Source organism: Amphiura filiformis, chromosome 9 (genome assembly GCF_039555335.1).
Source record: "Amphiura filiformis chromosome 9, Afil_fr2py, whole genome shotgun sequence".
NCBI lineage: Eukaryota > Metazoa > Echinodermata > Ophiuroidea > Amphilepidida > Amphiuridae > Amphiura > Amphiura filiformis.
In genome coordinates this window covers 66,704,967-66,719,352 of record NC_092636.1, presented here as the reverse complement: position 1 = coordinate 66,719,352, position 14,386 = coordinate 66,704,967, and the positions used below count along the sequence as shown (strand labels likewise).

Here is a 14,386-nt window from a genome sequence, read left to right as displayed (position 1 = left end):
CAGCCTGTTGGTGTTTTAGAGCGAGTGAGTGTCTGGTGGAGTATAAGAGAGAGTGAGGGTCTGGTGGGGTATTAGAGAGAGTGTGGTCCAGTCTGGAGGTGTTTTAGAGCTAGTGAGTGTCTGGTGGAGTATAAGAGGGAGTGATGGCTGGGTGGGGTATTAGAGAGAGTTTGGGTCAGCCTGGTGGTGTTTTAGAGCGAGTAAGTGTCTGGTGGAGTATAAGAGAGAGTGCAGGCTTGGTGGGGTATTAGAGAGAGTATGGGTCAGCCTGGTGGTGTTTTAGAGCGGGTGAGTGTCTGGTGGAGTATAAGAGAGAGTGAAGGCTTGGTGGGGTATTAGAGAGAGTATGGGTCAGCCTGTTGGTGTTTTAGAGCGAGTGAGTGTCTGGTGGAGTATAAGAGAGAGTGAAGGCTTGATAGGGTATTAGAGAGAGTCTGGGCCAGTTTGGTGGCGTTTTAGAGAGAGTGAGTGTATAGTGGAGTATAAGAGAGAGTGAAGGCTTAGTGGGGTATTAGAGAGAGTATGGGTCAGCCTAGTGGTGGTTTAGAGCGAGTGATTGTCTGGTGGAGTATAAGAGAGAGTGAGGGTCTGGTGGGGTATTAGAGAGAGTGTGGTCCATTCTGCTGGTGTTTTAGAGAGATTGATGGTCTGATGGGGTATAAGAGAGTGTGAAGGTTTCGTTTGTGAATTGGGGAAGGGGGGTTAGGTCACGGGCATAGATATTCGTGTTTGGTCAAACACAACTGTGGTTTCTAGTTATCTATGCCCGTGCAACGGGGCATAGATATTGTATTTGTTGTGTTTAGTCTTCGACTTCTCCTTATCTATGCCCGTGTTAACGGGGCATAGATATTGTATTTGTTCTGTTTAGTCTTGGATTCTCCTTATCTATGCCCAGTATGTATGCCCGTGCAACGGGCATAGATATTGTATTTGTTGTGTTTAGTCTTCGGATTCTCCTTCTTCTCCTTCTCCTTCTCCTTCTCAAGATCAGTCCTTTGCACCCCTCTAGCTCAGGAACTAAAGTAGCCCCTGGGCCCATACTTGGTACAATGATGGCCCATGACCCCTAGATACATCCTAGGGTACCCCGACCCCAAAGGTCAAAGGTCATGGGCTACAGGGGGCAATATGTGTAAAATTTCAAACAGCTCTAGCTCAACTACTATAGCGCCCTCAGGGTTCATACTTGGTACAATGATGGCCTATGACCCTAGAAGTATGCTATGCTAGCCTCAACCCCAGAGGTCAAAGTTCATATGCTTTAAAAACCAAAAATAGGTACGACCGGTTAACACAGTGTATCATAATAGGTAGCATTTTGGTAGCTACCTGTATTTGCAATGATGAAGGCTTCAAATATCGCCAAGGCGTACAATGGGGTTAAGAGGTTAACCACTTAAAGGGACACAATGATTTGGGATTAAAGGGGTATTCTCCAGTCTGGTGGTGTTTCAGATTGAGTGAGGGTCTGATGGAGTATGAGAGAGAGTGATGGCTTGGTGGGGTATTAGAGAGAGTTTGGGCCAGCCTGGTGGTGTTTTAGAGCGAGTGAGTGTCTGGTGGAGTATAAGAGAGAGTGAAGGCTTGGTGGGGTATTAGAGAGAGTATGGGTCAGCCTGTTGGTGTTTTACAGCGAGTGAGTGTCTGGTGGAGTATAAGAGAGAGTGAAGGCTTGGTGGGGTATTAGAGAGAGTATGGGTCAGCCTGTTGGTGTTTTAGAGCGAGTGAGTGTCTGGTGGAGTATAAAGAGAGTGATGGCTGGGTGGGGTATTAGAGAGAGTTTGGGTCAGCCTGGTGGTGTTTTAGAGCGAGTGAGTGTCTGGTGGCGTATAAGAGAGTGAGGGTCTGGTGGGGTATTAGAAAGAGTGTGTGCCAGTCTGGTGGTGTTTTAGAGCTAGTGAGTGTCTGGTGGAGTATAAGAGAGAGTGATGGCTTGGTGGGGTAGGCCTATTAGAGAGAGTTTGGGTCAGCCTGGTGGTGTTTTAGAGCGAGTGAGTGTCTGGTGGCGTATGAGAGAGAGGGTCTGGTGGGGTATTAGAGAGAATGTGGTCCAGTCTGGTGGTGTTTTAGAGAGATTGATGGTCTGATGAGGTATAAGAGAGAGTGAAGGCTTGGTAGGGTATTAGAGAGTATGGGTCAGCCTGGTGGTGTTTTAGAGAGAGTGAGTGTATAGTGGAGTATAAGAGAGTGAAGGCTTAGGGGTATTAGAGAGAGTATGGGTCAGCTTGTTGGTGTGTTAGCGCGTATGAGTGTCTGGTGGAGTATAAGAGAGAGTGGGAGTCTGGTGGGGCATTAGAGAGAGTATGGGTCAGCCTGATGGTGTTTTAGAGCGAGTGAGTGTCTGGTGGAGTATAAGAGAGAGTGAGGGTCTGGTGGGGTATTAGAGAGAGTGTGGTCCAGTCTGGTGGTGTTTTAGAGCGAGTGAGTGTCTGGTGGAGTATAAGAGAGTGATGGTCTGGTGGGGTGTTAGAGAGAGTGTGGGCCACGGGCATAGATATTCGTGTTTGGTCAAACACAACTGTGGTTTCTAGTTCTCCTTCTCCTTCTCCTTCTTCTCAAGATCAGTCCTTTGCACCCCTCTAGCTCAGGAACTAAAGTAGCCCCTGGGCCCATACTTGGTACAATGATGGCCCATGACCCCTAGATACATCCTAGGGTACCCCCGACCCCATAGGTCAAAGGTCATGGGCTACAGGGGGCAATATGTGTAAAATTTCAAGCGGCTCTAGCTCAACTACTATAAGCGCCCTCAGGGTTCATACTGGGTACAATGATGGCCTATGACCCTAGAAGTATGCTATGCTAGCCGCAACCCCACAGGTCAAAGTTCATATGCTTTAAAAAGCAAAATAGAGTGCGACCGGTTAACACAGTGTATCATAATAGGTAGCATTTTGGTAGCTACCTGTATTTGCAATGATGATGGCTTCAAATATCGTCAAGGCGTACAATGGGGTTAAGAGGTTAACCGCTTAAAGGGACACAATGTTTTGGGATTAAAGGGGTATTCTCCAGTCTGGTGGTGTTTCAGAGAGTGAGGGTCTGATGGAGTATAAGAGAGAGTGAAGGCTTGGTGGGGTATTAGAGAGAGTATGGGTCAGCCTGTTGGTGTTTTAGAGCGAGTGAGTGTCTGGTGGAGTATAAGAGAGAGTGAGGGTCTGGTGGGGTATAAGAGAGAGTGTGGGCCAGTCTGGTGGTGTTTTAGAGCTAGTGTGAGTGTCTGGTGGAGTGTAAGAGAGAGTGATGGCTGGGTGGGGTATTAGAGAGAGTTTGGGTCAGCTTGGTGGTGTTTTAGAGCGAGTGAGTGTCTGGTGGAGTATAAGAGAGAGTGAGGGTCTGGTGGGGATTTAGAGAGAGTGTGGTCCAGTCTGGTGGTGTTTTAGAGAGATTGATGGTCTGATGAGGTATAAGAGAGAGTGAAGGCTTGGTAGGGTATTAGAGAGAGTATGGGTCAGTCTGGTGGTGTTTTAGAGCTAGTGAGTGTCTGGTGGAGTATAAGAGAGAGTAATGGCTGGGTGGGGTATTAGAGAGAGTTTGGGTCAGCCTGGTGGTGTTTTAGAGCGAGTGAGTGTCTGGTGGAGTATAAGAGAGAGTGAAGGCTTGGTGGGGTATTAGAGAGAGTATGGGTCAGCCTGTTGGTGTTTTAGAGCGAGTGAGTGTCTGGTGGAGCATAAGAGAGAGTGAAGGCTTGGTGGGGTATTAGAGAGAGAGTATGGGTCAGCCTGTTGGTGTTTTAGAGCGAGTGAGTGTCTGGTGGAGTATAAGAGAGAGTGAAGGCTTGGTGGGGTATTAGAGAGTATGGGTCAGCCTGTTGGTGTTTTAGAGCGAGTGAGTGTCTGGTGGAGTATAAGAGAGAGTGAGGGTCTGGTGGGGTATTAGAGAGAGTTTGGATCAGCCTGGTGGTGTTTTAGAGAGAGTGAGTGTCTGGTGGAGTATAAGAGAGAGTGAGGGTCTGGTGGTGTATTAGAGAGAGTGAGGTCCAGTCTGGTGGCGTTTTAGAGAGAGTGATGGTCTGGTGGAGTTTAAGAGAGAGTAAGGGTCTGATGGGGTATTAGAGAGAGTGTGGGCCAGTCTGGTGGTGTTTTAGAGCGAGTGAGTGTCTGGTGGAGTATAAGAGAGCGTGAGGGTCTGGTGGTGTATTAGAGAGAGTGTGGTCCAGTCTGGTGGTGTTTTAGAGAGATTGATGGTCTGATGGGATATAAGAGAGAGTGAAGGCTTGGTGGGGTATTAGAGAGAGTGTGGGTCAGTCTGGTGGTGTTTTAGAGAGAGTGAGTGTATAGTGGAGTATAAGAGAGAGTGAAGGCTTGGTGGGGTATTAGAGAGAGTATGGGTCAGCCTGGTGGTGTTTTAGAGCGAGTGAGTGTCTGGTGGAGTATAAGAGAGCGTGAGGGTCTGGTGGGGTATCAGAGAGAGTGTGGTCCAGTCTGGTGGTGTTTTAGAGAGAGTGAGGGTCTGGTGGGGTATAAATGAGAGTGAAGGCTTGGTAGGGTATTAGAGAGAGTATGGGCCAGTCTAGTGTTATGAACATTAAATGTATATCAAAATGAAAGTTTAAAACAAGGGGTTTCACATGGTGCTCACCAAGTTTTTGTTTGTGAATAGGGGAAGGGGGTTAGGTGTGGTCATCACGGGCATAGATATTCGTGTTTGGTCAAACACAACTGTGGTTTCTAGTTTTTATTGTTTTCACCTCTAAATACTTTTTTCACACACATGTCCGCCAAACGTAAGTCAAAGCTTGAACGCTGTCATAAATGCTTTTAAGGGCATATTTTTAACCCTTTTTTCAAATAGGGAGCTTGCTACGGAATTGTTTAAATGTTTTGACCACGAATATGTATTTCTAAATAAAATGATGCAAATACACTTTCAGCTCTTCATTAAAGCATCAAATTATACATTATCTGAATAATAATAATAATAATAAAATATATTTTTGAGCGCCTCACAACAAAAGCAAGTTCACCAAGCGCTTTACAAAGCAAAATACATGAAAGCTAAATACACAAATTATTTGCAAGGTACAAGCCAGCTGTACAATGCCATAAATTAAAAACAAGGTTACTATACCATAAATTAAGTACAATAATTAATCTACATCTTGAACGACAATTTGAATAAGATGAGTCTTTAGGAATGTTTTAAAGTTGAGAAGTGATGAATCTAAATGATATCTGTAGTATTTGGGCATTTATTGGTTCATGATTTTATGATTATACCGGGTGAAAAAAAAAAAGGTTACATGTAGATTTGTGAAAATAATCTAAGTTGCTGTTAACAAATATTAATGTCCTTTTCACATGACATAATCTTTGTACCCTCTACTCGTACCCCATGTGAATGTCAAGTTCACAATGTGCGTATTTAGCCCGCATTCCAAATTCCTGAGCAAGCTGTTTACTATGTTTACGGGACATAATGTAACACGAGGTTCGCTGCCCGGACACAGCGCACAGTACATTTGGCGGGTCATTTGAGTAGGTCCAGCCATAGCATGGCAGATGCAGTATTATTCTGTTGAACAGAAAGTTAATTTTGTTCAGTTTTATTTCAAGAGACCAATCAGAAAATGAACAATATTCTTACAGTAATTTCAACTCAACAAAACCCAAACAAAGCCTAAATGCAAATTATTATTAATTTCATTATGTTGATGGCAGAAGATACGGCGTGCAGAAATGCTTTCACCAAAAATTGGTGACTCCATAATGTTACATTATAATATTTTATGTATAATACTTTTGTGACGTCAAAAAGTATTACAAGTCAAATAAAAATGGGTTCCACGCCGAGTTGAATCACATTAAATAGCGCGCTATAATCCCGACTCTTAATTGTTTGCTAGATTCAAGCGAGGTCATCCGAAAATCTATCAAAGATAAATTTCTACTGATGCTGCTAAAAAATCCAAGAGGTGCTTTTGGATGTTTATTCTGCACTTTACCAGTAGGCCTACTATAGTAATAAATTCACCAGATCTAATCCACCGTGCCAGGAAACTGAATTCCTGTACCATTGTGTACTCTGTAGTGTTTTTCATTGGCTTTCCCTACACCATGACATCTAATTTCATAAACTTATAAAACAGTTATAAGATACACACATTTGCTTGCATTTTCTTCATTAATGTTTATAATGCACCCATATTTATAAACAAAATTTCAGATTTTCAAGAATATGCCTATTTTTAAGCACATATTCTTACTAATTTCGACATGTCCATTATGAAACCGTGTGAAACTGACCCTCGAATCCAAAACAATTGGACCCCTCAAATTCCAATAATTAAATTCCTTTTGCTGGAAAATACACTAGGCCTATTATTATGTCAAGGACTCACAACATGCCCTTAGGCTTCTCAACGATGTTCACTTCATTCAATGCAAATCAATCACTACTATTCACTATGGATGTGAAGTCCTTGTACACCAGTATCCCACATGACGAGTGACTACGAGCTTTACGTCGTTTCCTTGACAGACGTAAGATCAAAGAACCATCAACTGACACTATTTGTCGACTTGCTGAACTTGTTCCGAATCTCAATTGCTTTGAATTCAATGGACAGTTTTACCTTCAGACCCAGGGTGTAAAGATGGGTACCAGATTCGGACCAGTATATGCTTGTATCTTCATGGGTTTCATTGAACAACAGTTTCTACAACAGTATAAGGGTCCAAAACCTCATCACTTCCTCAGATACATTGATGACATAATCGGCGCTAACTGCAGAGAAGAAGATTTGTTACACTTCATGGAATTTGTCAATCAATTCCACCCGGCGCTTAGATATACCTGGGAAATCTCCAACGAACAGATCAGTTTCCTAGACATCATGATCACAATCGATGGCAATCATCTCTGCACTTCAGTACACTACAAGAGCACTGACTCCCATTCGTACTTGACCTACACATCATCACATCCAAAGTCATGTAAGAATTCCATACCGTTCTCACAACTTCTCCGCCTGAGACGACTATGCAGCAGTGAAGCCGACTTCAGCAAGCAATCCTTGGACATGATCCAGTTCTTCAAGTCTTGTGGTTACCTCGACAATGTAAACTCTGCGGCATTACAGCGGGTTCATACCATCACCAGAGAAGAGAGCCTTCGCACTGAAGAGCGTGCCGACAATCACCAATGTCCCCCGCTTGTACTCACATATCATCCAGCCACTGTTGCAGTAAGTAATGTGATCATGCGCAACTGGAAGATAATTAGTGATCATCCTACAACCACTGATATCTTCAAAGAACAACCCATTGTGTCCTACCGTCGCGACAAGAACGTTAAAAGAATGTATGAAATGTTGTTTGCAGTACATCATGTTGAATGAAAAGTGCTAGGATGGGATTAGCAGTTCTAGTACATGTGGATTCAAAATATAGTAGTGTGGGGAAATTAATGGGTTTAATACAAAATATTTGTTAATTATCTTTGGTGCACATAATTAGCTTGGTCACACAACCTATCTTGCTGGTCACTTCTTCATAGTGGTCATTTGCAAGAAAGTTCTAATCAAACATGGTTCAATTACCAGACCTGGATAAAGCTCGCGCTATTGGTCAGCTTGAGGCTGGCATACCTCAGAATCACGTTACGGCGACTTTTGGATTTTCTTGCAGTATGATCTCCAAGCTAAAAGTCAAGTTTCGTCAGACCGGAGATGTTAAAGACAGACCCAGAAGTAGCCATACATGAAAAAGAACGGCTGCAGAAGACCGGTACGTGAGACTGGCAGCACTTTGAAACCGTTTTTAATGAAACAATGTGGCATTCCTTATTCATGTTTACTGATGCAAATGGCGCAGACAATGACAGATTTGGCACATTTTGTTTGAGACCTCCTTGTCTTTCAAAGACAGTTACTCAACAATGAAACAAGTTATGGTCACAAATTTGGTGTCATGTTTGACAGGAAAGAACAATGCTTGCATTGATATGAAATAATATGCAAATAGATTTCAAATTGTTCTGATATAAAGCCGTTCTGGTAAGTTTCCAAACTTTTTGACATATGGATATATGGACGAGAAATAAGATGCTGTATCGTGCACAAAGAATGGTCCGAGCCTATTTCATATGACACGGTGTATGGATTTCAAAAGACGGTGTAATAGATATCGGCAAGGGAATTATTACAGCATGACGCTTTGCGTGTGCAGCAATCCTCTTGACAATCAACCAATCAGAAAAGCACATTACAAAAATATTTTCGTAGAGTTGAATTTATTTCAACTCAGAAATATATTTCAATTTTAATCTCGTTTCACGTTTAGCAGCACTTTGACTTGCGAAAAAGAAACAAAGGGGCAGTGATGATAAGTAAACTCTGTGGAAAGCCATAGAGGCCTAATAATTAAATATATAGGCGTTAGTCTTTGCCAAATATTTATATTTTCTATGCGGAATTTCTTTTTGTATACATTACAATAAAAAAAGACGGGTCATACTTTTTAAACGTTCAACACGTTTATTAGTAGGCCTATACTAATTGAGGTTCTATTAATTTTATTATGGTTGTTAATTATATGTATTAAAATTATTATTTTATTATAGTTTTATTAAAGTTGTATTAATTGTGGGATCATTAGTACCCATATAAGAGGCGTTGCATATGATTAACATTATTCATGTTTTAATGTAGGCCTATTTTGGGATGATAAATAGAACATACTCCAACATTACAAGTAATATCACCGATATCAACATGCACAAAGTGTTGCAAATTCATAACCCAACGTGTTTATGTTGTAACCAGTTCTGCAACTCTTATTAATTTATTGTTTTACCCGTAAGTAGAGTGGCGTTGTGAAGTGTTTTGTGTCATCCGGCTTTTTTTTATATTCCAGCGTAGGCCTCTAAATACCGTACCAAACTATTCATGTTTATTGATAACATGAATAAAATCAAAGCAATTTTTATTACCGTATTATTATGTGGGATGTCTATAAAATTAATGTAGTAAATTATCCGGTTTTTTTGGTTTGTTTGTTTTAAAATTAGTAATTGAAGTATAAGCCTACTGTACAGTTAAAATATTATGCAAGAAGACATCAAAAGGTGTTCATCATTGCGTGTAAGAACACTCACTAAATTTACCACTCTTAGAAATTGAGCAACTCCTTATGAATTAATTAAGCAACACCCAATATAACAAAATATACATTTTCTCGGTACATACTTCTCATTCGATGTGTAATACTTTTTGACGTCACGAAAAGTATTATACATAAAATATTATATGTAACATGTGGAGTCTGCAGACTGCCTTAAGCGGTACCCTTGGACAATAGTATTACCCATATACGGATTCATTCAATAATTACCATTTTATTCATTCATTAACATAATAGCAAAATTTGAACCTCTAAACTCAATATAGATATTGTTAAATCTATCATGTTACCTACTGAATACCTGTGTTTCTTCACCTATCATTTAATAAAGTGTTAAGTGTATGCTTATAGTTCCTAAATGCTGCAATTGGGGATACACACAAGGATTCTTACCAGTCAATTAGGGAAATGCCGCAAAATAAGGATATACCCCCATTCCTCTTTTTTATAACATGAAGGTGTGGCATAATGTCAAAATCACAGACACTTATTTCATTCAGGATAGATACAAGGATTCAATTGGGGAAGTACAGTGAAATAGGGATATCTTCATTTCTTTTTGTTACATGGGGATGTGGCAATCAGACACTTATTTCATGCTGAAATTGGGGATACACAAAAGGTTTCTTACCAGTCAACTGGGGAAGTATCGCAAATTGGGCACAAAGGTGTGGCACAGTGTCGCTCTCACAGACACTTATTTCATGCTGCAATTGGGGATACACACAAGGATTCTTACTAGTCAATTGGGGAAAAATAATACCGCATAAAAATAAGGATATCCCCATTCGATCTTCTTTTGATAACAGAATGTCACAATTGAAACCTAAGTATGGGCCCAATTTTCAGCAGCTGTTCTCATAAAAGATTCTTCTCTACAGACTCCAGTACAAGGTATCAATTTGGAATTGGAGTGGCATAATTATAGTTTCTGTATTTTCTCATCTTCTCTGGTTTAACCAACAGTTCACACACCATGCAAAATGGAACAGGACATTGGTAAATGCCAGTTTAGGGATTGTGCAAGGTCTTGATCGATGTGAATAAAGTGTTAAGTTCGTCACCCATTTTCCCTTGTCTGCTGTATGAGCATAAGAATTTATAAAGATGTTGTTTTAACAATAATAATTTTCCCTATCCAGTAACGATGTCCCGTGTTATATGAGATGATAGATATTGGCCTATACTGGTACACAAAGAAATGTTAGTACCAAACTGGAGATGACGTACTACAATTACAAATCAGCAGGCCTAGGACCAGGTTAAGGTAGCCTAGGTCAACATAGTAGGCCTTATCCTGACAAAACCAAATCAACATCAAAGTTAAGGTCAACGGGAATATCCCCATTTCGCGGTATTTCCCCAATTGACTGGTAAGGATCCTTGTGTGTATCCCCATTTACAGCATGAAACAAGTGTACATAAATTATGGGTATAATCAGAAATAATGGCACCAAAGTGTGACAAAGTGGTCAAAATTACAAAGAGTGTTCTTGCGACAAGTGAGTTTTGGAACATTTATTTTGCGCACCATGTAGTCTTTATATTTTCATAAGTAGACTATTAAGTGACTAATTTGAAAGAATGTGGTACTTAATAATAGCAAACATTTCAGAAAATGCCATGAAAACCCATGCAAAACTTTTTAACTTGTACATTTTTTACAGTGCACGTTTCAAATACAGTACCTCTTTTCACGCTAGCATGTAACACTCCTGACCATATGGGGAAGAAAATTGGGCATATTATTTTTTACATGACAGCTACATGTGTGTATATATAAAACACAGTTTTTGAAGGACAAATTTCCGTGCTGGTCTTTTTCATACAACAACCTCACGGTGCCATTATTTTTTACTTTACCCATTATACATACCATTCTAGTTTTACTGTTTATAATACAGTGGCCATAAACCAGTAGAAGGGGCCTATTAGATACCATTGTCAAATGAATAGAACTCACACCCTCGCATGTGATTTACTATGAGTATGAACATCACAAATTGAAAATCTAGGCCCCCTATAAATAATATAAACCCCGGAATATAAACTCGTTAATGAAGAAAACAGCATGAAATCAAAACAGTACTCTGATATCCACATTGCTGATATGAAATTCTGAATAGATATCAACAAGTAATCATGGTAATGATAAATTGGCTTCTGACAGAGTTACAACAATCCCCCAGAAATCAAGATTGGCAGCCATAATGTTGACAAATTTCTCGCTTATAACCATGCAAAATTTAGTTGCAACCCAGCAAACACAGTTTTAAAAAGCGTTTTAAATAAGTTATATTTTGGCTTTTGGTTTAGGTAAAAAGCGTTTTAATAACATTAAAATGTCGGGTTATATAAAGGTCATGATAACGTTTTAAAAGGTTTTGTATGAAAACACACTACTCCAATTCTTTTTAAAATATAACAAAAAATGTTATTTTAAACTATTTTTGCAAACATTTTTGCCAAATATTTTGTCAATACTTAAATAACATTATGTTAAAATATTTGAACCCAGCAAACACAGAAATGTTCTTAAAATGATTTTTTTAAAACCTTTTAATAACATTTAAATGTCGGGTTATATAAAGGTCATGAAAACGTTTAAAAAAAATTTTGCAAATATTTTGGGCAAACATTTTTCGCAAAATATTTTTTCAACCCCAAAATAACATTCTGTTTAGAATGTTTTGTATCAAGTTTTCAAGAATGTTTTTGGAATGTTATTAAAACATTTTTATACCCTTTATATAACCCGACATTTAAACTTTTTCTGTAAAACATTTTTGTTTGCTGAGCAGTAGATTATCAAAAATGTTTTTAAGGTTATGAAAACGTTTTATACTCTTAATATACCCTTTATATAACCCGACATTTAATCGTTTTCTGACAACCCTTTATATCCTTTTGCGAATGATGTCGAAAACATTTTGTGTTTGCTGGGAAGTTACTTACCTTGAAGTTGAAAAATATGCACAAGTCAAATGAGCTGCTGGCCACATTAGGTTCACTTTTGTCCATGGAAACGGGGACATCAAATTGGGTTGACTTATTATATTTTGTCAGTGGAAATGGGGAGATCACATCAGTTTTTTTCTGTGTGGAAATGGGGACACACTCAGCTTGATTTTGACTGTGCAAGCAGGGGCGTCACAACAGTGTGGTTTTGTCTGTTGATATGGGGATGTCACCTAAACTGTGTGTAAACTGCATTGTTAAAGCATCTTACACACATGTGTGTGGCAGATTGGGATAAAACCATGCAAACTGGGTATGTACCTCAAATCACCCCAGATTTTCAAAAATGCATTTTTACATCAAATTTTAACATATTATGACCATTAGAGAATTGGGGATATCCCCATTTCACTGTATGTCCCCAATTGATTGGTACGAATCCTTGTGTGTATCCCCAATTTCAGCATGAAACAAGTGCACACATCCATCCATCCACACACACGGACAGACAGAAATAGTGATTACTAAGTCCCATCCTGAACAAAGTTCAGGCAAGACAAAAACGGTTCAATGTATAAAGCTGAAACTGAGAGCAATTCAGACTTAAATTCAGTAACTAAATTCAGTACTAAATCATGGCTGTCATTTATTTTTTTTTGAACAAAACGGCAGAATGGTTGTGGTAAAATGCACAAAACATGTGGTTAAACCATATATTTTGCTTAATTGGGCATGCTGGCATGAGACTGCATTTTCCTAAAAAAACCTGAAAATGCACATGAAATTGGGCTAAAATTACCAAAAACAGGCTGAAATTAAATAAAGTTGTGGAAATGTTGACTAAAAATAACTGATTACAGTTTTAAAATCTGAAAATTCTCATGCCTGGGCATAAAATAAGTGAATTGAGTATAAAAACCCAAATTGCAAAGAGAAAGGTAAATTTCACGGAGCCCAGTGGGATTTCACTCTACGAAAATCACTGGGCCAATAGTGGGACCTCACCTGATAGATATAGATGGCTAGTGTGGCACAGTAGGCAAACCGATCCCTGCTTGCGGCACATACATCTGTGTTCCATGGCTGACAACCAGCTGCTAACAAGCCTATTTGTTTCATGATGACCGCCTCAATTGTCAACAAATACTTGTAACATAGATTCTGTCATTCAGGTTACTAATATCATGCAATTTGTGATCAAATTGAATGCCTTCCAAGTTGTATGTTGTCTACACTCTAGCTAGTGGTTATATATTGTACTGCCTACATGTACATTTTTTGTGCCACAGGTGAAGTTGATGATATAGAATGTAATATAATTCCATTGCTACAATCTGAAATAAATAAAAATCAATTTATAATTTAAGTGGAAAGAGGTATCTTAGGCAAACTGGGCAAGTAACATGTGTAACGTAAACATAGGTTTTCAAAGGGAAGTTCTTCTAATCATATGGAACTTAATTTGGATATCTGTTCCAAATAATTCTGTTCAAATAATACTGACTTGATTTCAAAAAGGGAACAACAAACTTTGAGTTAGTCAGTGTTAGTAATGTTTTCACATAATTTGATCATGGTATTCTTGATTAAAGGGCAATTTTGCTAGTTGAATGAATGAAAAGTGGTGTGAAAAACATGAATGTGGATACTATCTTTATGGACAAGAAAGTATTTATAGTTTTTACAACCATATACCGTATTTGGTCAAATAGTCGCCCCCCCTCAAATAAATTTTTTCAACCAAGATGTTTCAAAAATGCTGATATTTCCATGCTATCTTGTGTAGTAAGCTTACCAAGTTGCGCACATGGTCGATAATAGTGTCAATAATTGGCAAAAATCTGGATCAGAAACCCGGAAGTGAGCTAGAAGTCAGTGTTTCTAGTTCATAGTTCGTCATTTTAGCGTGTGTTTTAACTTTACCTAATGATTTTAACGGGAATTATCGTTCTAAAATTGACCTTGAATAAACGCCGCCCTTGGGAAAATGTAACGCCCCCGGGGGCGTTTATTTGACGAAATACAGTACTTATGATATTGCACAAATGGAGCAAAGTCTGTAATATATGTTAAAATCAACAAACTCTTAATTTTTTTCTTGGAACTGATTTAAGGAAGCTTTTAAACTAAAAGCAATGCAAATACAGCAACAGGTCAGGAAGAATTCTGCTGCACAAAAATATATTTGGTTACAGGTCAGAAATCATTTCTCTTATTGGCCCAGCACTTGTTTATCATATTTGTCTTTAGTCATAATGGTAGCATGTTGGATGGGTTTTACCGTATTGTTTGTAATAAACGCC

General features: G+C 39.2%; 1 protein-coding gene across 1 annotated transcript in view; it reads right to left on the bottom strand.

Moving 5' to 3' along the window:
* LOC140161350 (WD repeat-containing protein 17-like) overlaps nucleotides 1-13,371 on the bottom strand; it is a 73,321-nt gene extending 59,950 nt beyond the window's left edge. Inside the window, exon 1 of the mRNA XM_072184836.1 lies at nucleotides 13,089-13,371. Within this exon, the coding sequence (XP_072040937.1) occupies nucleotides 13,089-13,202 (114 nt within the window). The 5' untranslated portion in view covers nucleotides 13,203-13,371. The remainder of the gene's footprint in view (nucleotides 1-13,088) is intronic.
* Nucleotides 13,372-14,386: the final 1,015 nt, after the last annotated feature.